This window comes from Barbus barbus, assembly GCF_936440315.1.
Source record: "Barbus barbus genome assembly, chromosome: 10".
Lineage (NCBI taxonomy): Eukaryota > Metazoa > Chordata > Actinopteri > Cypriniformes > Cyprinidae > Barbus > Barbus barbus.
In genome coordinates this window covers 6,044,279-6,069,715 of record NC_136738.1, presented here as the reverse complement: position 1 = coordinate 6,069,715, position 25,437 = coordinate 6,044,279, and the positions used below count along the sequence as shown (strand labels likewise).

At 37.5% G+C, this 25,437-nt stretch overlaps 1 protein-coding gene across 1 annotated transcript in view; it reads right to left on the bottom strand.

Annotated features, from left to right (window-relative positions):
• Positions 1–10,324: 10,324 nt before the first annotated feature.
• The window catches only part of LOC306876531 (von Willebrand factor A domain-containing protein 8), a 98,939-nt gene continuing 83,826 nt past the window's right edge, over positions 10,325–25,437 (bottom strand). Inside the window, exons 41-45 of the mRNA XM_079427803.1 lie at positions 20,755–20,880; positions 18,409–18,567; positions 13,193–13,291; positions 11,435–11,673; positions 10,325–10,708 (exon numbers count right to left, since the gene is read on the bottom strand). Coding sequence (XP_079283929.1) covers positions 10,600–10,708; positions 11,435–11,673; positions 13,193–13,291; positions 18,409–18,567; positions 20,755–20,880 — 732 coding nt within the window. The 3' untranslated portion in view covers positions 10,325–10,599. The remainder of the gene's footprint in view (positions 10,709–11,434; positions 11,674–13,192; positions 13,292–18,408; positions 18,568–20,754; positions 20,881–25,437) is intronic.

Here is a 25,437-nt window from a genome sequence, read left to right as displayed (position 1 = left end):
GTGATCAGACAGTCTGATGTCCATCTGCTAAACTACCCTCATCTCAGTGCTGTTTCCTGACAGGAGAAGGTCTTATGAAGACTGCTCAAAGTTTGCAATCAAAAGTAATAGTTTCTCATCAAATTCTTCTTCTTTTATAAAGAAAACTCTCATATCTTACATCACAACGTGCCATAATCAGCAGATCCATTGGTTAACACAAGACTAAAGGGTTCAAATGTATCTAAAATGGGATAAAAGAGCATGCAGTCATCACTGATCCTGGCCAGTTGAAATCGCTTTATAGCAAATGTAATGGGAGGTCACCAAATCTTATGATTGTATTGTCATGAGTGAATCATTTGCTCTTTGTTCATTCAGAATATAAAGCAGGAGGGACTGAGAGGTCACATGAATCCAGAGATCAGTGAGTGTAAGAGATAGGGTTCAGCCCAGCCGTTCCACTGCTTGTGAAGCCATAAAGTAAAAGCTTTCAATGCAAACCTAATTTTGTTTGTTAATGACATTGATAAGATTGCAGAGTTTGATTTGTGAATTTCTATGCGTGGCCATGAATAGTCATGATTTAATCTGCAACCCATATGCTGTCATTTGAAACACAAAAGAGAATCTTCACGTACAACAGCTCTTTTACGTACAAGAGTTGTCCTTTTGTCTTCCACAAAACAAATAACAGCATATGCTACAACAGGAGGTTGAGTAAACAATGTCAGAATATTAATTTTGGCTAAATATTCCTTTCAATTGTACGAGCAGCATTCAGGGGCATTCAATGAGACCCCAGTGTGAGATTGTGAGCTTGTAGCACCATAATCTGTAGTGCTAAACAATTTGTTCCTATTCATTCCTCTATGCATCTCTCAGCACAGCTCACTTATCTGCTTGTGGCAGGCCACTGGCTGCCAGAGGAGAAAAGAAAGGCTACTTTGAGAGCTCAAGAATGAGTTTTAGGCAGGGGTCTGCCAATGACACATAGGGGCTCAATTTAGCAGGCTGGAGAGACAAGCTGTCTCCTGCAGAAGAGGCATTTTATTTATCTTTTTATTAGGCTATTTCACTCTCCATGACACAATATTTCCTTTAATAAAGGGATAGTTCACCCAAAAATGACAATTCTGTAATTTACGAAGCATCATGAAATGTAGTCTATTTTCTTCCATTGAAAGTTTTGATGAATATATCGGGCACAATTTTTTTATGTTATGTATGACTATAATATCATAAACGTTTAATAGCAATTAGTGACAAGAAATCTGAGAACCAGCGATGTTTAATATGCTGTTTAATACATTTTACTGCTAATGTTGAAGTAGATGAAGTAGATATTCACCTAGTAATGGAAATTGTACTTCAGACTCACATCATGTGCACAACATGTGCTGGTTTACTGGACCGTTACTAAAGACTCCAAAGTTTTTCATTGAGTGCAGGATTAAAAGAGGGATTTGGACAATTTCAGCCTGGAGCAGCATCACTCTGTGAATGGTCATCTGTCAATACCCACTCATTAGACCTGCACCAACTTTCACTCCAGGCTACTTTCAACATTATGTGTAAGAATGCTGGGCTGTGACACAATAGTTCTGGACATGACCAACATGTTGACTTTAGCATGAGCTTAAACAATGTTTTATTATTATTATAGTTAATGTAACATTAAGCCCTTTTTATTTTGTATTTTATTTTAATTTGGCTTGAGATAGAATAGGTTTGAGACATACAGATAAGTCACAGCTTTGCTGAACACAAGCTTGAACAACGTTATTTGAATATAAAATCATTAAGTGTTTTATTATTTTACCAATTGGCTTTAGCCAGAATAAAAACAAAGCTGTGCTCTTACTGGCATCTATGGCTCCTTGGAGAACCTTTAACATCCATGGAACTTTTTCATTGCACATTTTTTTAAAGGTTGTTCATTCATTCATAAAAAGTGTTCTTTTAGGGACTCTTCACAATTTTCTTTGGGTAACCTACAATGTTTCTTCTGTTGCATTGCTACAGAACCCCATTTTTGGAACCTTTATTTTATTTAATGCATTGACTTTTCCATAAACGTATTCTCACAACAACAAAGATTAAATTGTAACAACCTGTCTAATGCTCAAAAAAAAAAAAAAAAAACACCCACACAAAAGATCATACAACATACATTAAATCATCTAATAATGCCAACCAATAGGTTGCTACAGTATATATTTTGGGGGGTAAGTTAGAAATCCAACACAATTAACATCAACAATAAACTTATGCTGTGAAGCTGGGGTTAATATTAATATGAGGCACATTAAAATGTATCCTCATAAAGCAGTTTGACCCTCCTCTATTATATTATATGTCATATCACCAAGTTCAACAAAAGACATGAAGGGGCTGGAACATATATTTTTAGGAGTGTAGGCCACAGGTTTTACTACATTTAACTCAAGCATTAGCCTATGATTTGTATTTTATTTTTTAACTAATATAAAAAGAAGTATTACATTAGTTATAAGATTTTATTTTATTGTTTGGCCAGTGTGCTTAAAGTGGAGTAAACTGAAATTTTAGGCTTGAAGACATTTGAAAGCTGCATTAAAAGGTCTGCTTTCAGTCCATGCTTGTGTCAGGACACCTAAGGCCCTCAGCATCTGCACGCCTGCAGGGATGGGCGTGCAGTGACCTTGTCTTATTACTGCCCACCTCAGTGCAGTGAGTAACAGCCATGTGCAGAGCTGGTCCTTCTCAAACAAAAGAGACAGTTGCTCAGTCTTTCCTCTAGCTTCACCACTGCCACTTCTCCAGATACGGCACTTGCCCTGTTCTAACTTGCTCAGATTTTTGAGTTGTGTGCAATGTTTTCCACCGCACAAATGACGCTGCATATACACAAGGTGGACAGAAGAGTACTAAACCTAAAAGAACAGTCCGCCGATTCAGGAATGATGCCTATAGGCCTTAGAGGCAGTTATAGAGAAATAAACAGTGTTGGTGGTGTGACATGCAGGATGCAGGTGTAAGATTTCGAAGATTTAACATTCTCAAATAAGACAAATATTAAAGTCAACATTATGACATGTCTCCATATTCTCCCCTGTATATCTTAACTGTCACATTCAGTCATTTTCAGCATTGGAGCCACAGTAACCATTTCAAATGATGTAAAAATGTCTCTGGCGATCACATGATGCTGTGATCTGCGCAACATGACCTGCAGGCATGCAGAACGGAGTCCAGGGATAAACATGGGCACAGTGTTTCCTAATACTAAAGTTACACTAGGACAGGACATGCAGACTTGATAGTGCATGTTACCTCAATAAACAAGGAGCTCCTTATATTTAATCTCTGGTTAATGAACAGGGCATAGCAGCACCAGCTTTGTGTTTCTTTTAAACATCAAGAAATGCAAATAGACATATTTCAACTTCAATTAAATCATGATGAAAACTCTAAATTCTACCTAAAGTCAAAATGAAATTATGGCATCTAATCAAAATAAATCGAATTCTGGCATTGTAAAGCATCAGGACATTGTGTAAGTTCACAACAAGAGAACTGAAATGTTCCAGACTTCAGGTTCTGCATAATTACACACTAATGAGTCTTGTTACACACCCTGCCACTGCACACACGCTGTATAAAAGAGCTTCATTCATGAGCTGTGTGCCCCGTTTAACTTTCCGAAATATTTGCTCTCGGTTTTCAACGGTGCATACTAGGAATTATTTGCTAGTGCAATATGTGCATGCTTTTCTTTACCCACATTTAAACCGAGTACTGAAATTATGATGGGAGGTGAAACCCAGTGTATGGACTATGAAAAAAGCTCAGTCGATTTTAGTTAACATGTTCTTCCAGGTTAACGTTATATGACACTGAAGCGGGTCAGCGTGTAAATGCTGATGTCAGAGAGCTCCTGCAGGAATGCACATGAGCAGAGGGAGTGGGTGCCCTGAATGATAGTAGCAGAGATGTTATCAACACAGGCTGCCTGTAGCCGCCGTCTCAATGATACATCAGTGTCTTGTTAAAATATGACTTCTTATGGAACAATCTGGCAAAATGCATAATTTACTTTCTCCTGGGAGACAGGCAATAATTTAGGGGGAAACGGTGGTGATGACCGTGGGAACATCAGTTACTTCAACTTACGAGACATCAATTCAACGAAAAATGCCATCAAGACAGTATTCTATGTTGAAAAGATGCATGTGCAACTGCAATTAGAAGATCCACACAGAAGGTGTTTCTGCAAAACAAAACACCACAAAAAAACTAACCAAACACACAGAGAGAGAGAGAGAGAGAGAGAGAGAGAGAGAGAGAGAGAGAGAGAGAGAGAGAGAATGAGAGAGCGAGAGAGCGAGAGAGCGAAAGACCAAGTTTAGAACAGAAAAGTTTCTACATTTTTAACTTTAGTGTTGTTGGGTCCCTGGGGTTCTTCAACAAAAACAAGCAAACAAAAAAAAAGAATAAAAAAACAAAACAAAATAAAACAAGATGCATTTAAGATCTAAGATTTAGGAACAAATAAGTTGCTAAAACATTTATGTAACAAACAAGCACACGCAAACATAAACAACCCCCCCCCCCCCCCCCCCCCCTCCAAGATTTAAGATCTTTCTAAACTTTTGACACTAGTGTCTTCTACAGAAAAAAAAACACAAATAAAAAAATAAATTTGTAAACTTTTGAGATCAGTGTCTTCTACAAAAAAACAAACCAAAAACATTTCTAAAATGTTCAATCTAGTTTACATAGTTTCATGTTAAAAAACAAAACAAAAAAAGATTAAGAGAAACAAATGTTTCTCTAGTGTACACAGTTTGTTGTGGGGTCTTCCGGGGTTTTTCTACAGCACAAATCATGTGATGAAATACTAAGTGATCATTCATTTGCATCAGCAGTGAAAGGCCAGTATGCAGCTGTGGACGGAGCCTGGACTCTGTGCTGGGAAAATGAGAGATGTGGGTTAGCGTGGGCCAGCTGGACACAGACACACACCCACAGGAACTGAACATCCTGCTAAACTAATCAGCATCCCTCGCACGCTGCAGAGTACAACACATTGTCCAAACACACAGCGTCACACCCATCTGACATAATTCAGTGACGAAAGATCACAAGAATGATGAGAAGAGAGGGAATCACTCAATATGATGTAAAAATATACTATCAAGACAAACATCCAGGAACTTTAAATGGACAGTTCACTTAAAAATCATCATTTACTCACCCTCACGTCCATCCAGATTTGATGACACAAATGAGAAATTCTAAAGAATCTTCATGTAGCTGTTTGTCATTCTCAAAAAAACTTATAAAGTAAATGACATGATTTTAATTTTTTTGTAAACTACAGTGACAGAACAAACTGAGAAACACAAGGCTGAGTGAATGTTGCTATGATTTATAAACCAAGACATCTGGACGTGTTTGCATCCCATGTGACCCCAGTGCTTGTGGAAGCTGCAGTGATTTGGCAGAGTAAAGCAGCAGTTGAGGGTGAACTGCAGGGCTGGAATCTGCTTCCCCTCTCCAGCACTGATCTGAGAAACAAAAGAGATGACGATCCGGTGTCCAATCTTATCCATCATGCCCCATAGCCTCACACTGAACCATTGGCACCTTGTTAGTCTTGATGGATGAGGTCGGTCAGACCCTGAATATTCATATTCTCCTCTTTGACAACCCCATGAGGGCGAACAGGACAGATTCAATCTTTACACCGAGGGGAACTGCATTCCTGCATGGACTTGGTTCAGAGAAATAATGGATGGCAGTTCAAAATACGCATACTATCACACAAACTCAAGACTCATTAGTTTGAATGAAATTAAAACATACTTGAGCAATAAGCTATGAAAAACTGTGCTATATTGAAAAGCATATTTTGAGAGCATCAAGTGTTAATAGCAGTCTAGTGCTGGCAGTTTCTTATGGAGTAATTTGTTAGTAATGACAGCTCTGTGTTAAAGCCCATCTGATGAGCACCTGTGGTCGTTCATGGGCCTCCCAAGATCCTAAAACAGTCCAGATCCCCTACACACACACACACACACACACACACAGAGCAGCAGCAGACTGTCGTAATCCTGACCCAATAGCCATGACAGATATAGTCAGAGCTGACACATCTCCTCTATGCCCAGACACCTGGCCTCCAATACTTTCTCGTGGAAAACCCCTTACATGACCCCTTCCCAAGAATCCCTCATTGTCCGGTAATGGAAAATTAGACAACAGCTGACAGACTGTTAAATATACGCTTGTCCCAAACTTGCCAAAGTTCCGTCATCATTTACACTGGTGCTGCTGTTTGAATCGTTATGCTGCCTTTTTCCATATAACAAAATTTCATAGTGAACGTGGTACCATAAAAGTAGTGCCTAATTTTAACTCATGTTATATAATAGCTTTGTGTGAGGAAAAGGCTGAAATTAAAAAACTGCTATTAATTAAAAATCTTGGCATTCTCACTTTTGAGAATGGAAATGAAAGTGCAGAGGAGATTTTCGCTGGATACAGGCCCATTCACACCAAGAAAGATACTATATACTATAATGATATTATAACAAGCCCACACTATAACAATAACGAACAAAGGAACAATATTGTTAGAATCTCTTTCAAAATGAGTTTTTTCCCAGCTGTTTATCAACTGATAAAAACATTGACAACCAATCAGAATCTATCCTTCTTTAAAGAGCTTAAGCGTTTAAAGTGGCAGACGATAAAACTGCAGCATGTGCTTACAATAAACAAACATTATCATGCGTTGGTGTGGTTAATAATATAGTTATCATTATAGTTATCTTAATTACTTTAGAGTAATATTAAAGGGCACCTATTATTTTACAAGATGTAATAAAAGGTGTCCCCAGAATGTGTCTGTGAAGTTTCAGCTCAAAATACCCCACAGATCATTTAGTATATCATTTTGAAAATGCCTATTTTGAGTGGAAGCAGAAACAGGCTGTTTTCACGCATGTCTCTTTAAATGCAAATGAGCTGCTATTCCACGCCCCATTTTAGGGCTCCTAGCTCAGATTCTCTGCTAAAAATGAGGTTTTGATGATCATGTCTATTGTGCTGCAATCGTGTTTTAAAGCTATAGCTTCTGATATATTCTTTCATGTGTTATTGTGCTTAAACGGTCAAACGCACACAAGTTTATGTTAAAGCAGCATAAGTTATAAAAACACAGTTGTTTATGTTTGGGAAAGATATTGCATGTTTATATTAGATCTGTGTATTAAGTGACAGCAGCATCACTGTAAAAAATAAAAGTGGTTTCAACTTAAAATAATTTGTTACCCGGCTGCCTTAAAATTTTAAGTTTAGTCAACACAAATATTTAAGTTGTCACGTAGTACAACTTAACATTACAAGTTGACTAAAATTTTAAGGCAGCCGGGTAACAAATTATTTTAAGTTGACTCAACAAATTTTTTACAGTGATAATATACAGTACCAATACTGCTGTCTACTCTGTTAATATGATCCAAACAATAAAATCGCTTACACAAAATTACATTTTGATGTTTCATCACATAACCAGCTCCATATGTATGGCTTTTCTGACATAAACATGCTCGGTAGCAATGTGAAACTCTCAAATACATTCAGCCGATCTCCGGGTCTGGCAGTAGCACTTTTAGCGTAGCTTAGCATATGAATCTGATTAGACATCTCGCTCAAAAATGACTAAAGAGTTTCGATATTTTTCCTATTTAAAACTTGACTCTTCTGTAATTACATCGTGTACTAAGACTGACAGAAAATGAAAAGTTGCAATTTTCTAGTCCGATATTGCTAGGAACTATACTCTCAATGAGTAAACTATACTCGCAATAATATTACGCAGGGCCTGAAAGTAGTCCCCAGTTAACCTAGCTGGGGACTACTTTCAGACGCTGTATAATATCATTGCACCTGCTGCACAGCAAAGATCCTTGATTAGTACGCCGGAATGAGATTATAGTTCCTAGCCATATCCTAGCCTAGAAAATTGCAACTTTTAATTTTCCGTCAGTCTTAGTACACAATGTAACTACAGAACAGTCAAGTTTTAAACAGGAAAAAATATTGAAACTCTTTGGTCATTTTTGAACGAGATGCTAACGGTCTAATCAGATTCAATGATCTATGCTAAGCTAAACTAAAAGTGCTACTGCCAGACCCGGAGATTGGCTGAATGGAGTTGAAAACGGTAAAACTCAACTGTTTAACTGTTTAACTTTGGGGAGTTGGAAAATGAGCCTATTGTCAAAAAAAGTGGAGTGTTCCTTTAAGAGTTCACAGCAAAACTGAAGTATACTTTGAGTTTAAGTAGGCAGTTCAGTAGGTTCTGGAAGAGAACATCAGTGTTTTCAGTAGAAACATGCAGAAACATTCCTGCTACCTGCTGGCTTTCCAAAGTTCAACTCATCACGCTGGCCAGATTCTATTAATAACAGTCCTACTTTCTCCTCAGCAACATCTCGGGAGTGTGGCATAACTGGAGCAGGGGCCGGATTCCTCAGCTCAGTGTGAGGGGCAGTGTGGCAGGCCGGGCGTCAGCGGGTCCAGCGGACAGGAAGGAAAAAACTGTTGACATAGATGGAGCACTTGGAAATCAAGCATCTCAGAGGAGTTTTCGCAAGCAGTGAAGAAGCAAACGCAGTCAGGTGGACGACATTCCAAACTCAACACTGCTAAAATGGGCCCAGTACAGAGCAGAGGTCAGGACAGGAAGTCCAGGAAAAAACGTCTCCCTCAAGCTGACTCACAAACACAGGATGCACAGAAGGCTATACTTTTCTGCAGTAAAAATACCCTCATCTTTGTGTGCTGAAAACGCAACTTTATCTGTTCTTTTGGCCTGCTATTTCTGTGAGCCGCTGATTTTCCTTTCGAGTTTCGCACAGCTCTGTGTCAGAGTGTCAGACCTGTCAGAGATCACAAATACATTTTCATTTGAGCTCATTTGGTTAAAGAGTGATGAGTGTGTACCGGGACAGCTGAGGAATGCGGTGTGGAATTGCACTTGAGGTTCTGGTTTCTCAGGACGGAAAGAGATTTATGAGGAAGTCTTGGGTGATGGGGTGGCAGTGGTGTGCGGCTGACACTCTCTCTCTCTCTTTCTCCTCCGTCTCTATAAGTTACAGGATGTGTGCACTTTACAATGATGTGTTTAGGACACTGGGAAAATCCCAACAAACTTGACGAAAGAGTGCCAACTCTTACACAACATAGAGCTCTTGAAAACAAAACAGGTTACACTCAGAAACGCCTCATGTTCTAATAATACACTCTTAACCAGAGCTGGGCAATAGATATATATCTGATCTTACAATATTCCCAAGGATGTGTTAGTGGTATTTCAAATCAAGCAACTTTGTTGTGAATAATAATTTGTACATATTTTACAATATTATTTTGTAGTATATAATAATAATAATAATAATGTAAACTGAATATTGCTTTAATGCATTTACCTTGAGTTCAAATTAAGTTCCAATGTTAAATATTTTCAACCTGTTGGTAATAGTTTGGTTAAAATAATCCTTCTTTTAAACAATTTCAAAACAAATATACAAATGTTTTGAGATATACTGAATATAGTCAAAATGCATCAATATATATTTGATTATATCCCCCAGCACTATTAAACACACAATCAAATCTTTACATAGCATGGATAGAGGTTTAGGCATATGTGTGATTGTTAATAGCTCTCAGAATATGTTAAAACAACAACTGTCAAAATTAAAATATCATCTAGTAATAATTTCCATAACACTATGTACTTGTGCAAATATTCTAGACTCATACAGTTCAGTCCTGATACATCACAGAATTACTATGGATTTGTATGTAGTATAGTCCTTACACAAAACCGTGCCCATTGAGGGTATATAGAGGGCAGACAGGTCTCTGGTCTTTCTTGACATGTCCAGGTCACCAAAAATTTTTTTTATTATTATTTTTAATGACAAATATGCATATTCCCCTAAATTCTCACCACCATAATGTTTTTTTAATGGACATTTTACTTTCATATTTTTTGTAATTCTATTTATTCTCAATTGGGGCTTGTCATTGATGTCATTCAGACTTTTTACTGTATTAAAATATTGTAATTATAAATTAGCATACATTGCTTTTTAATTAACATACATGGATGTCAGTTGTATTTTATTTTTACTGTTTTAATGGAAATGTTACTTTTTTATTCCCATTACTGTCATTCTGAAATTTTTATTGTATTAAAAAAAATAAAATAAAAAAAAATAATATATATATATATATATATATATATATATTTTTTTTTTTATGTTTTCATGGACATTTTAATTATGAGCTTTTTGTAATACCATTTATTCTGAATGGGGATTCTCATTACTGTCATTCCGAACTATATATATTATTACATTACATTAAAAGAATGAATGGTAATGAAAATTCAGGGAGAAAAGGTGCTCAGTCTAAATAAAAGTATAATTCTCTTTTGATTTTACAGTAAAATGTAACTCTGATTTTTATCTTGAGATTCGACCTGTTGCTCCTTGACGCAGAGATCATCGTCATCAGTGACATGTCAATTTCAGTGCGATTCGCCCAACTGGAGTTCTCTCAGGCACTGGACAGCATGGTGGACGTGAAAATCTGCTGAAGGATTTGGGGGATCTGCTTGGTGTCCATGGCGACAAAAGATCGTCCGGCCGGCAGAGTCCTCTGGAGCCTGGATGTCGGAGAGAGAGAAAAGAGCCCCACATCAAACATTAGCAATGCAAATGAGTTTTTCCTCCCCAGTTCCTACTCCTGCATTGGAGGGACAATGGCTGTCATTCACAGTGGGGCTGATAAGATACGGGGTCTTGGGAAAAGCCTGTTGGTTAAGAGGGGCTGAAAGCAAAGTGCCGCCCATGTCCTTTCACTCAGCTGCCACCCCTCCCTCCTCACTAATCATTCATTACTGTCATTTAGTCTCTTTAAAAAGAAGGCACATGGACTGCTCTTTAAATCACGGAGGCCATGAAAAGACAGCCTATATGGGATGTGTCCGGCCACCACGGTGGCGCCTTCCACATGCCTTCAAGCTCTCCTTATGTGCCCTCTGTGAGTCAAGACCCACAAAATCCACCAAATAACATGAACAATGCACCAAAGAGAGCTGTACATGAGCCTATAGACTCTAGTCTTTTTATTGAAGAAAGGCCGTACAAATCAAACAAGCCACAGGAAAGTGATGACAAAAAGGGAATGCTAATTACATTTCAAACATTTGAAACTTTGCACTGCAATTAGCACTGAAATGGCCCATGTTTTTTTAAGTGAACTTTAGAAACCAACTTTCACTGCATGACAGATCTACTGAAATGCCACTGGCCGGTTCTAATCCAGGCTTAACCTTTAACCAAGCATGCTAAAGTTTAACACGCGAGCTGCTGCGGGACATTAACCTCACCTGTCCGCCTGATCTCCTAGGGAACCGATGAAGATGGCGAAGGCATTGACCTGCGGGTTACTGGTGAGGGTGCGTGCAAACCGGTCGGGGCTGATCCCATAGCGCTCCAGGTTGGCGTCGCTCAGCACGATGACGAAATACTCGTCGGCTTCTTCGCGTGCCAGCTCCTTCACGGCGTATTCGGTGCCCTCCAGCGTGTAGTCTCCGCTCATGCAGAACTGCGAGTGGGCATGCATTGTCTGGGAAGGTGGTGTACAGCAGAAGAAGAGGTTATAATGCATATTCAGAGGAATGAAAAAACCATATGCTAAATAGTTTGTTTTTAGTGCACTTCCTGTGGGGTGGCTGGCGCACACATAGTTTGCACATGGAAGTTGATCCTGGACAACATATCAGTAATTTTGCACATGGGAAATAGAGCCAAAATAGTTGCTGGAGAATTATCTGTCTCAATTGAGCATAATAGTTATTTTTTTTTACCTGATGGCTGATTAGACCTTTAAACCTGTTTGAGCTGGTATGCACTAAAACAGTGTGGCACTTGGCAGTCATCTTGGCAGAGCCAAGTGTAAAAATATGAATTTGCCAGTGTTTTAAAGGGGTCATGAACTGAGAAATCAAAATTCCCTTGATCTTTTGACATATAAGAGGTCATTGTGCTATAAAAACATCCTTAAATTTCAGAACTCTCAACTTTCTCGTTGAACCCAATCTGCCAAAACGTCAGCTTGTGGAATGTGCCACACTGATGTAATAGTGTGGATAAACACCGCCTCCGCAGAAGATGATCAGTGCCTGCTTCTACATCGCCTCGCCCACCGATACTACATCACTGCCTGTTTAGCCCCGCCCAGCGATCCACGCACATAGTAGGTAAATGACAAGAGCAGCAGGTCTACGCAGAAACCAAACAATAAACTTAATTTGAAGAACTTTATTCTTAATAAAGTTCCAGACCGCATCAGTAAGAACTTTGATTTCAAAATTTGATTTGAAAATTAGATTTTCAGATTGAAACAAAGTTGATGCTGTGCCGACTATACTCGATCTGACAGTAATGTTGCACCACACAAGTGTGAGTAACTGTTTTTATTACATGGTCACCATTGCTTAGTCTGTTAAACAGATCGTTTGATGTATACTGAGTATTTATGCATTTTTAACCTAAATCACAGTAGCGTCCACCTGTGAAGGATGTAAACCGTCAAACACAACTATTAGCCAATCATAGCAGTGGGCGTTTCCTTCTGAGTCTACTATCCACCACGTCTATTCAAACAGAGCGTGCTGATGAGGGATGTTAAAAACAGGGTGCAAAATAGCCTATTACTTCTAAATGATGTTGTAAATAGTTTGATAACATTATAAGTGGACCTCAGAGAACAGTACAAAAAAAAAAGCAAAAAAAAAACAAAAAGGCAATTCATGACCGCTTTAAATGATTTTTTTGCAGTGATGGCTGATACCAGGAGCTGAAATATTACTACTAGAACTTGGAAAGAAATGAGATTGTTTCAGTTTTGAAAGCCCCAATCTGGCTGCAGTCGTGCGTCAGTGAATCCCAGAGAACATCTCTGCAGTCTGATGTCTGAGAATTTATGCTTGACTTTCTTCCTGATGTGGTCACATAAGACAATAGGAGGAATTCTAGGAGAAACACTGGCTACTACGTCAGCACAAGTGAATTCATAAGAGCATAGACTTAAAAACAAAAACGGGAAATGAGGTCACCCCTGCATTACAGAAGCATTACTGTACCTTCAAAACCCTCAGCCTCTCCTTGTTGTTCTTGGGCACTTTGTCACATCTGACCAGTTCTATGTCAAACCCATCTCCAGAGTGCCCCATTATATCATACTACAGAGGAAAAAACAGGAAGAAGTAGAATGGTTAGATCACACTGCTAAGAAAATAACAAGCCAAACAATTATATGCCCAATGCAGAAATGCACTCTCTTCAGGAAACAATTATTAAAAGTGTACCTTAGGGTATTTTTGTCATTGTAGTTATCTGAGATGTGTCAAAAATGCATATCAAGATGAGACACATTTGTCTTGAACAAGTGAAACAGGACACATACCACAATATTAGATGAAATTCTATCAAATAACTGTACAGCAGTTTCTGTCTGGAATCCATCACAAAGAAAATTCAAAGTTTTAGAACATTTGTGTAGACTTTGCAATTAGATTTTCAGAGATAAGGTTTTCCACAGATAATAAAGATTATTCCACAGACAACATTAACTTCCAAGTCACAAAACTCTTGTGATGTGATGCTGATTATAATTACATAATCTGGATGGCAGACGCACAGAGTTGATGTTATGAGTTACACTCATGAATAGTCAATCAAAATGGGACGTTTCATAATAATCTTTTGTCCAGCTCAACAGTGAGCGAGTGTCTTTGCCAACAATGCAGCAGTTGATGACACTGACAATCTGAAATACATCCAATTCCATTACTTCAATATGTCTTCAGCATACTTTTGGCTGGTCGTATCAAGGGGACACTAGTCACAGACCTCAAGCAACATGCCCACTGATGTATACTGTACAGCAAGGTTGCAGAAGTTGATTGAAATTCCTAGATCAGATCTGACTGGTTCACTTTACACTATCTGAGAGTCAGAGTGGACTGGTTTTAATCAGTCTAACATATTTTCAAGGTTATTTGTCAGAAAAATCATCAGTGTGGACCAGGCTCTATGTTGATTGTCAAAGGTTGAAAGCATGAGACTAAGGGGACACATAGTAATGTGTAACCAGCAGAGCTGAGCGGGTCAAAGGACAAATGAGAAGAATGTGTGAGACACCTGCCTTTAGGTCACAGGTGGATGAGTTATCAGATGCACTTTTATGTAATGAAGATTATGTAAGTGTCACAGAGAAACAGATATATGGCAGGCCAGCTGGAAGAGCAAACAGCTCGTTTGACAGCTAACGTGGGGCCATAAAGTCTAGCGGCCCTCTCTCACACACACACACACACACCGACCCACACCCACACCCACACATTAACATACTTACCTTCTCACATATCACTTCATTCATATTCGTCACCATCTATTACACTCTACAGTAAATGAGCTCTGACTAGGGTTGGGCAATATAGCTAAAATATGTACACTACTATGCACAAAATCAAGTATCAATATTGGGGTCAGCAAGTATGTATGTATACATGTGTGTGTATATATATATATATATATATATATATATATATATATATATATATATATATATATAAAATATTTTTTTAAAGTATTATTATTTCACCAAAATGTTAAGCAGAACATCTGTTTTCAGCTCTAATGATAACAAGAAATGTTTCTTGAGCAGTAAATCAGCATATGAGTGATTTCTGAAGGATCATGTGACACTGAAAACTGGAGTAATGATGCTGAAAATTCACAGGAATAAATTACATTTTAAAATATATTCAAATAACAAACAGTTATTTTACATTGTAATAATATTTCACAATATCACTGTTTTTACTGTATTTTTGATCAAATAAATGCAGCCTTGGTAAGCATAAGTAACTTTTATTTCTAACAAAGGTCTAAATCAAAGACACTATTACAACCTCTCTGTCTTAATGCTATTTTATTCCATCTTCACTACTTGCACTTGATTTCAGTAAAGGTAATGGAATATAAGTGTTAAAAATCATCACTACTATGGAGGACCAAACCTGCAAAAATATAAAAATAATAATAAATAAATTACTTTATAAAAACAAATATTGTGCATTTGTAATAACATTTTAACCTAAACTGATTTTTATTACCCTTTTCCTTTAAGTTAAGTTTTTCTGTATTTTATTATTATTATTTTTTTTTTTATTGGTTTGGTCCTCCATACACTACTGGTTTGTTTTTATATTTTCATGGGGAAGTCGTGGCCTAATGGTTAGAGAGTCGGACTCGTAATCGAAAGGTTGCGAGTTCGAGCCCCCGGCCGGCAGGAATTGTAGGTGGGGGGAGTGAATGTCCAGCGCTCTCTCCACCCTCAATACCACGACTGAGGTGCCCTTGAGCAAGGCACCGAACCCCCAATTGCTCCCCGGGCCCACTGCTCCGGGTGTGTGTTCACGGTGTGTGTGTGTGTGTGTGTGTGTGTGTGTGTGTTCACTACTCACTGCTGTGTGTGTGCACTTGGATGGGTTAAACGCAGAGCACCAATTTCGAGTATGGGTCACCATACTTGACAATACGTCACGACTTACTTACGACTTACTATATTATACATTTAAGCAATATCGATATGTATGCAATGCACTGCACTGTTACAGAGTGATAGAAAGAGTGAAATGTTTCAGTGCCGTTGGTAGCCAAATTACTGCACTGGATCCATCTGTTTTATAAATAACACAATCTATATTTATATCGTCCAGCCTCAGATCTGACCCCGCACATTGAAAGTGTTGATGCACATTAGAGCAGAGCAGGATAACGTGAGCCATTGACAGCCGCAGCTGCATATCTTCCGCTGTCTTCCTACCCCAAACTCCCTGGGATGGAGATAACAGATCTTTTGTGCGGTCCCTACAAATCTGCGAGCAGCTTCCAACAAGAGCCATGATTCACTGCCTCCAGAGCATCTGCCAGCAGCTCAGGCGGACAGAGACGGAGAGATAGAGGCAGGAAAAAGAGGAACATCAAGTGAAAGAGAGACTGAGAGACAGTTGCATCCCAGAGAGCTGCTAACCACTAATCAACCTAAACCTGTCTCCATGGCAAACGATACCTTACATCATTCTTATTTCCAATGGCAACCTCCATAATAGTGTGTCAGCAAGTGTGGTGGGGACATCCCTATTACTCATCAGATGGTCCCAAGACTTTCACTCTTTGAGGACGTCAACAGAGGAGCCGTTTCCATGGTGTGTTGCCTAGAGAAGGTTTATTGTAAACAGATTTCACTATTTTTATTGAGTTTGTGGTGAGAAGACCGCGATAGATCAACATGTACTGACTATATTTGAACTCTGTGGTCAACTTAAGATGAGATGGCCATCAAAATTAGATTGACTGAGCAGAGGCGTGAATTCAGTTCAAATGAAAGGCTCCGTCCCAAAATCTAGTGAGCCACCTTGCTGTCTAAATAGTCTAGTCTTCTAAGGCAGCAATTTCATTCAAAAGAAATCATAAAGGACTAAGCTGGTAAACGGGTATTGGTTAGTTTAAACCAGTCTTCTAGCCTGACTAGCTGAAAAATGGCTAAAATCTTTCTAACATCATTAAACCAGACTAGATTTTTTTTTTTTTTTTTTTTTGGCAGGGATGTTGCAAAGCTATGACGGCGTTTTATTGCCATGTTAAAAAATAACAAAAATCTAAAATTATGAGATTAAAGTCATAATACTTTGAAAAAAAAAACGTAAAAATTATGTAAATAAAGTCAAAATATTTTGAAAAAAAGTCACAATTTTGAGAATAAAGTCACAGCAATGAGAATAAAGTCAAAATATTTTGAGAATAGTCAAAATTATGAGATTAAAGTAGTAATATTTTGAGGAAAAAGTCAAAATTACGAGAATAAAGTCACAGCAATACGAGAATAGTCAAAATATTTTGAGAAAGTCAAAATTACGAGAATAAAGTCATAGCAATATGAGAATAAAGTCAAAATGTTTTGAGAATGAAGTAAAAATTCTGAGTATTAAGTCATAGAAATCACGAGATTAAAGCTATAGGAGAATATAGCCTATTTTGCGCATGCAAATGGCCCAGATTGGGAGCACCGGGAGAAATTCCAGTGGCCTGACAACTGCTTTAAATATATGTGGGATTATTAGCAGAAAGCATACCATGTGTCATACTCGCAGGGACAGTATGCTTGGAAATAATAGTTCATGCCTTGAAATGCATTCATTATTTGTAGTGTGCCAGCCACCCAATAACAGCAATAAACTTTGTGCTTTTGGTACTTTTAAGTCTCAGCTTTCAGATACTGTCAGTTTTATACCGAAATACAAACAACATGTCTTACAATAATGTGTTTTTCATGCTCTTTAAATGTGGCATGACAGAATGCTGTATTCAAGCGGCATGTGTATCAATCAGCTTTTTGATTTTGCAACTTAATTCACATGCATTAATACTGAATAAAATAATCCACTTGATTTAATTCTTGTAATTTTGACTTTATTCTCAAAATATTTTGACTTCAAACTCCTAATCTCAGATTTTTTTTTTTTTTTACGTGGCACGATGTACAAAGCTAATAGTAACTCTAAAAAGCACCAAATAAATTACATGCATTAACACTGAATAAAATAGTCCAGTTTATTTGGATTATATTTTTTACTTTTTTTTTTTAAGCGATGCATTAAATTGATTATAAAAAGTTACAAATAATTGCTGTTCTTTTCAACTTTCTATTAATCAAAGAATCATGAATAAATCTATCATGGTTTGTTCAACAACATTACACAGCACAACCGTTTTTTAACATTGATAATAGTAATAAATATCTTTTGAACAGCAAATCATCATATTAGAATGATTTCTGAAGGATCATGTGACACTGAAGACTGGAATAGAGATGGTTGAAAATTCAGCTTTGATCACAGCAATACATTACATTGTAAAATGTATTCAAATAGAAAATAGCTATTTTAAGTCATAATAATATTTCAGTTTTTTTATTGTATCAAATCAATGCAACCTTGGTGAATATTAGAGACTTCTTTCAAAAGCATTACAAAATCATATGGACCACAAACTTTTGAAGAGTAGTGTACATTTACAACCACTTCAATCAATTTGTCCACCATCTTGGATGGATTTTTTCTCTTAAGTCAGAAAAATGCATTATGGGTTTGCCTTCTGAAAAATGTCATGGTACCTTAGAATTTGCTCAGAAAAAGAATCTAAAATACCAACCATTTTAAGCCCATTCTACTTTGGAATGGGCTTAAAATGGGTCTTGGAACACAGCCGATGACTGATTGTCAAATCTCACCTTAAACTTGTGCTCGTAGCTCTCAAGAGCCTCCATCACCATGCACACAGCTTCCATGGAGCGCTCCAGACGGCCATCCACGCCATTAAAGCGATACATGCTGCCAGAGATGTCTGCTAGCAGACGTAAACGCTTCGGCTTCTGCTGAGGAGACCCCAACTGCAGCCAGACCAGAGGAAAAACACATAAGTCATCCACACATCCAGACTCAAATGACCAGACAAATATTTAATTAGGAAAATCGTTTAATACAGTTACTATGTGGTTGCTTTAATTGCAGTGTTCTATTTTGCCAGACTCCTCTTCTGAAGGGCTTTATGGTCAGTGAGGTTTTTAATGGATTATACAGGAGCCACATAATATACTGAAGTTATTACAATCAATTCAGAAAGCAGATTTTAAATGAGGGCTTATGGGAAACTGTAAATATTATGTGACAGTCTTGCTGTGACTGTCTGCTAAACTGGCATTCACAATTACCAGTAGAAGAAACAATATGAATAGAAGGAACAAAATTCTTAGTCAAACATCAGGAAATCTAATAAATAATAATGCTACAACTTAAATTTATAGTTCGTTAGAAAATAACATTAAGACATTATTTATTCACCCTGTACCTTTCCAAACTCGTATGTTGTTCTCTTTTTCCCCATGGAAAATTGAAAATGAGAAATTTGGAAGAATGTACCTGCTTCTCTTTTCCACACAACACAGTTTCATAGTAACTCCACAGTGACAAAAAAGTTATTAAGTATATTAAGTTTTTTCCATCTCATATTTCACACCACTAAGCACTGAAGATAGAAAGGGATTTTTTTTTTCAATAATTAAACACTGCGTCGTCAGCTGGTATTGTTGCTTTATCAGATACTTGCACTTTACATTTGATGAAAATCAAGCTCAAATGGAGTTGTTTTTGGACCAGCGGAGATCTGTTTTGTCTGTCATTAGAATGGCTGTATCTGAGGCAGCAAGTACATGCCATGATAAAAAAAACAATGAAGCGCTATATGCACAGGATATTTAAAACGTACAAAAGTATATTGGCTACAACTAGACGGCAAAAGCTAAGATTCTTCTCCGCTCTTCAAACACACAAAAAACATTAGCCTTTACAGCCATAGTGTTTGAGTAAAAAAATGCTGTATTTATTCAAACATCAATTACCCTTGCATTGCGAACAAGCGAAGATCTGTCTCCAGGCTGTGTGTGGCGCTTCATTCTGAATGGAGGCGGGGTGAAGTTACGAGGTTTCGCTGACAGTTTGAGGATCCAATGGCGTCATACAAGGTTTAGTGACAAGCTCTCTTGAATGCTTTTCATTGGTTAAATATTTGTAAAACCCTCAAACAGACACAAGGGAGAATAATAGCACTGATTTAAAATAATAATAACGTAATATAATAGAGATATGAAGTTTGGATAATTTTCCACGGCACACCTGACTGGGCAAGGGTATGATGACTACCATACTTTGCCATACAGAAACGCTACCTCTGGCGTTCTTTCTCCTGCCCCCTCCTGCGAGGACTCAACGCTCAAGAAGGTTGCCAGATTAAGGACACACAACAGGAGCCTTACACTGTAAGTTGATTTATCTGTGTTTTAATATGCCTCTGGTTATCGATTATAGCTTGTTAAATGGATGCCGAGGCTTTTTAAGTCGGCTAGAATCTGCAATCTCTGACCCAGTTCATTTCCTGGGTTCCACCAACTGACAACCTGGAATGCTATTGGGTAAATTAGCAGAGGGCGGAATCACACAGACCAAAACAAAAACCGACATTCCGACACGGAACACACATTTCAAAGCAGAATAACTGCCTGTAGCTTTGTTTTTCTGAGAAAAACTTTGCATGTTTCATAAATATCCGGAAACATATGAAATTTTTACGCTTTAGAAAAGTCAAAAAATTACATACAGCACCTTTAAACAATAAAAAAGAAAAAAGAAAAAAAAAAACTATGCATGGATGCAAAGATTTTTTTCATTTTCATTTAGTTTAACTTGATGTGCTAAACTAAAATAATAAAAAAAACTAATAACAATGACAAAATAATAATTAAATGATTAATTGTTAAAAGATAAACTTAATTTAAATGAAAGAGGACAATATAAAAATAAAAACTAATTCAAATTTTTTGAATAAACATGAATGATTCTATAATAACACTTTGTGGATGAGTATCATTCACAGTAAGATCAGTAACATCAATAAAAAAGATAAAAAATGAATTTTAATTTCACGCCAACTTGGTTATTTATTGAAAATGAGAGATAATGTGTATTCATCTGTGTTTGTATTTGTTCTGTGTGATGAATATTGAGTGAATATGAGCTCTCACCTCTGGCTCCAGCTCTCCTCTGCGTTTATAAATGGCTTTCTCTCCTGTCAGGCCGTCAATGATCTTAGCATCGTCTAGCTCACCCAGAGCCTGATTCCTCAGCCACTGCCTCTCCTTCCCTTTAGCCTGAAAAACAAACCATTTATATCTACTATTTCAAAAAAGCTCATTCAAATTGTTTTCCTGTTATAAGCATATACAGAAAGTTTTGTGAGGTTCAACACTAGCACTATCAAATAAAAATAATACAAATACCAGTTCTATAATAAAATAGTGAACTGGTAAGACTTTACAATAAGGTCCATTTGTTATATTCATTGTAACATTTACAATGAACAATACATTTATACTTGTTAATCTATATACAAATTAGTTAATAAAAATTTAACTAGTTATTGTTAGTTCATTGTAGCTCAAGTCCATGAAATAATATGAAGAGATACAACTTTTGATTTTAATAATGTATTAGTAAATATTTAAATTAACATGAACTAAGATTACTTAAAGCTTTAGAAGTATTCAACTAATGTAGGTAAACAATGTTAACAAATGGGACCTAGGTAAAGTGTTACTGCAGAATGCAAGTAATATACAAAATATTAGAATTTTTCAAACTGAATTTGAAAATTCAGCGGGTCCTTGACCTCCTCGGCTTCAAACATGGATCCAAATATCAACAAACACCCATAGAAGCACTTCCACATGCGGCTAACATTATATGAGAAAGCATGTCAGACCTCCATGGAGAACAATAAACAAACACGTCACTACTCATGACACACACACACACACACGAAAACAAGCATGTACAAAGACAGGCATGCAAGCACACACAGATTCAGACACATTCACAGACATACACACGTCTTACACCCATTATTTTTATGCAGGTAGTAAGGAAAGTATCTTGCAAAAGTTTCAGACAGAAGTGTGAAGTAATAAAGAGTCATGAGCTGAAGCAACAGTGCAGAGGAAGATGGCACTCCAGGGACTGACTGAATGGATGAGATCATCTGCTCTATTCTGTGTCACATCTCAAGTCTATTTGAGAAAGAGCTCTAATGCTCCATTTCCACACAAATACAGCCATGACTTACACAGATTTCAGACGTGAATGAGGACAGAACTGAATATGTTACAGCATAACCTGCCCACAAACAAACAGCACACCAGGGCTTTTTTTATGACACATATTCCCAAACTTTTTTGACCTAAAATATTCACTTGAGATTTTAAATGAATATATAATAATTCAACAACAACAACATCAACCAGCAGTAAGGTAAATAATATTTTTAGTAAGTGTTTTATATTATTTATTTTTCAATTTTATATTTTTGTGATATAATTCATTATTAGCTTTTCTTAACATCCGTCATTGTTAACCTCAATTCACTAACCTCCTAGAGTTTCTTCTCAAATCTCCAGGGTTTCGCATAATTACTTCCATGTTATATCCAATAGCTATAATGTTTGATATTAAAATGATCTGAAACCATTTTGTCTAAATAAATAAAAATAAAGCACAAACTTCAATCAAAAATCAATCTGTTTCAATCTAAATGTAAAATTAGTGGAAATGAGCATGCACAATTAGATTCTCAAAATCTGAAAATATGGTAGAGATTATATTGTGCAGTCCTTGTTTTAATCTCAACCAAAATACTTTCTTTTATTTTTGGAAACTTCTTAAAAACACCTAACTCTAAGTATAACGTTGTAAACAATGCTTTGTAAACAGCACAAAGTCCTCAAGTTAATATAACAGCATGTGTCTCATCTGAGTAACTGAGTGCATATACCACACAATACAGCACGACCTGCTGCAAACATGTATGTGTCAGGTAGGTGTGTGAATGTTCGGGAGAGTCAGCTGTGGAAAAACATATGCCATGATGAGCAGTGATTACAGAGTAAAGGCACAGCTACAAATGTGCTGTTTTGCTTTCTTTTTACAGCTCTCATATACATTCCTTTGAAGATGGAGGAGCTGTTCATGTTTTTCTGTGCTTCTTTGTTCTCCTTACATTCAAAAGTTTACAAACTTGACTAAACTTATATTTCTCAATATCTTAATAAATGCATAAATATAATGTAGCATAACAAATAAATGCCCCCCCCCCCAAACAAAAATCCCTCATAAAACTGAATATTTATAAATATTTTTATTATTTTATTGTATTTTAATTTAAAGATAGTTGGAAACTGGAAAGAAACTGGACATAAATGGAAAAGTGGTCAATAATTGTCCAATAGTGTCTCAATAGACAATAATAAAAAATAAAAAAAACTCACAAAGTTGGTTGAAAACTCTACTATTATTCCAAGATGTTGAAAATAAAAATAATAATGAGTAGATGTTTCCAAACCTTTGAATGTTAGTGTATGTGTCGGCATCTTTACAGGAGCAAATGAATAGGCACTGGTCAAATTACTATCTGGAAAAGACCAAGTGGTGAACAGAGGTTCGGGGTGAGGTGGAGGTTAAGTTCTTCTCAGGACAGAACCTGTGCAGAGAGATGCCAGTGTGCTCATCTGGACCACACACACATGCCCGTGTGGCCGCCGGCTCTCTTTACAGCGCTATTGTAGGTGAAAGGAGATAGCGCTGATTTAGAGGAGAGGACTGTGAGAGACAGACAGAGATAATCCTTGTCACCATGTTTTCACATAAACACATCTCTCTTTGAGTAGAGCTCCTCGCACGGGCTGCCAAAGAGGAACCCGATCCTCCCAGCGGCTGGAGCCGGCGCTCTGTTCACACAGCACAGGGAATCCCCATGAGCACTCGGCTCAGAGCGCACACAGATCTCAGATCAGATCGAGCCGCTGCTGCGTGCTTTGTACAATGTGGACAGGGAAACCAGCTGGTCTTCAATCAGCATTTTCTGAGACACTCCACCCGTGTTCCAGTGCTCCGTCCACCCACACCCAAACAAAAAAGATCAGGCGCACTACCGGACATCCCTCCATACAGAATGACAGCCGCCTGGGTCCATATCGACAGACCAATCGGAGGGCCGGGCGCCTAATAATAATAACAACGCACGCTTGGAGTCACAGGATGTCTTGACCTTCATGAGTTGGCTGGCAAGCTGAAGGAAAACTGTCTGTGTGGTGCACTGCACACTAGAGCTTGCACGAACACTCAATGAGACTAATCGGCAAGCCGATGACTCCTAATACTCTTAGCACAGACTATGTGGTGTCTGTCAGTTCAGAGTCATTGTGTCAACTATAGAAGTAGTAGAACCAATCAACTCAACTAATACACCACAAATTTTGCAAATTTCGGAAGGAAATTTACAAAATATCTTCATGGAACATGATCTTTGATTAATAATCTAATGATTTTTGGCATTTTGTCTATTTAAATGGGGAATCATCTCAATTATCAGCAGTAATGTATGGAGTGCCGCAAGGATCTATCCTAGGCCCTCTGCTATTTTTAATATACATGTTGCTTCTTGGTAATATTATTAGAAAATACGGTATTAGTTTCCATTGTTATGCTGATGATACTCAACTATATATTTCTACAAGACCAGATGAAACTTCTAAATTATTTAAGCTAACATAGCGTTTTAAAAATGTAAAGTGTAAAATTGGAGGACCAATAATTTTCTCCTATTAAATTAAGATAAGACAGAGGTATTACTTATTGGACCAAAAAAACAGTACACAGAATCTCTTGGATTACAATTTGCATCTAGACAGATGTACTGTTACTTCCTCTACAGTCAAAAATATGGGTGTAATATTAGACAGCAACTTGTCTTTTGAAAATCATATTTCTCATGTTACAAAAACAGCATTTTTTCATCTTAGAAACATTGCCAAGCTACGGAACATGCTACATGTATCTGATGCAGAAAAGCTAGTTCATGCATTTATGACCTCTAGACTGCACTATTGTAACGCGCTGCTAGGTGGTTGTCCCGCATCTTCAATAAACAAGCTACAGGTAGTCCAAAATGCAGCTGCTAGATTCCTTACCATGTCAAGAAAATATGATCATCTTGCCTCAATTTTACAGTCTCTGCACCGGCTACCTATTAAGTTCCTCATCAGTCACAAAATATAAGTACTTACTTATAAGGCCCTTAATGGTCTAGCTCAGGGTTCCTCAAGTCTTTCCCTGGAGGGCCAATCTGCTGCAGAGTTTAGCTCCAACCCTGATCAAACTCACCTACCTGTGATTTTCTAATGATCTTGAAGACTCTGATTAGCATGCTCAGGTGTGTTTGATTAGGGTTAGAGCTAAACTCTGCAGGAGTGGGCCAGACTTGAGTATGCCTGGTCTAGCTCCTGCGTACCTAACTAGTCTTCTATCACGCTACAATCCATCACGCTCCCTAAGGTCGCAAAACTATGGACTCTCGGTAGTACCTAGGATAGCAGAGTCCACTAAAGGAAGTAGAGCTTTTTCACATTTGGCTCCCAAACTCTGGAATAACCTTCCTTATAACGTTCGGGGATCAGACACACTTTCTGTTTAAATATAGATTAAAGACAAATTTAAGAGAGTAAGACCAGATTAAAGACTTTTTAGCCAAGCATTCACATAATGCATCTCGTAACTTTGTACTTCAGCTATATCTGATCAAATGCACATTTTCATTCTCATGCTTGGCTTGAATACATCATCTTTGCTTGGTTGGAACAGCAGCTATGCTAATTTCG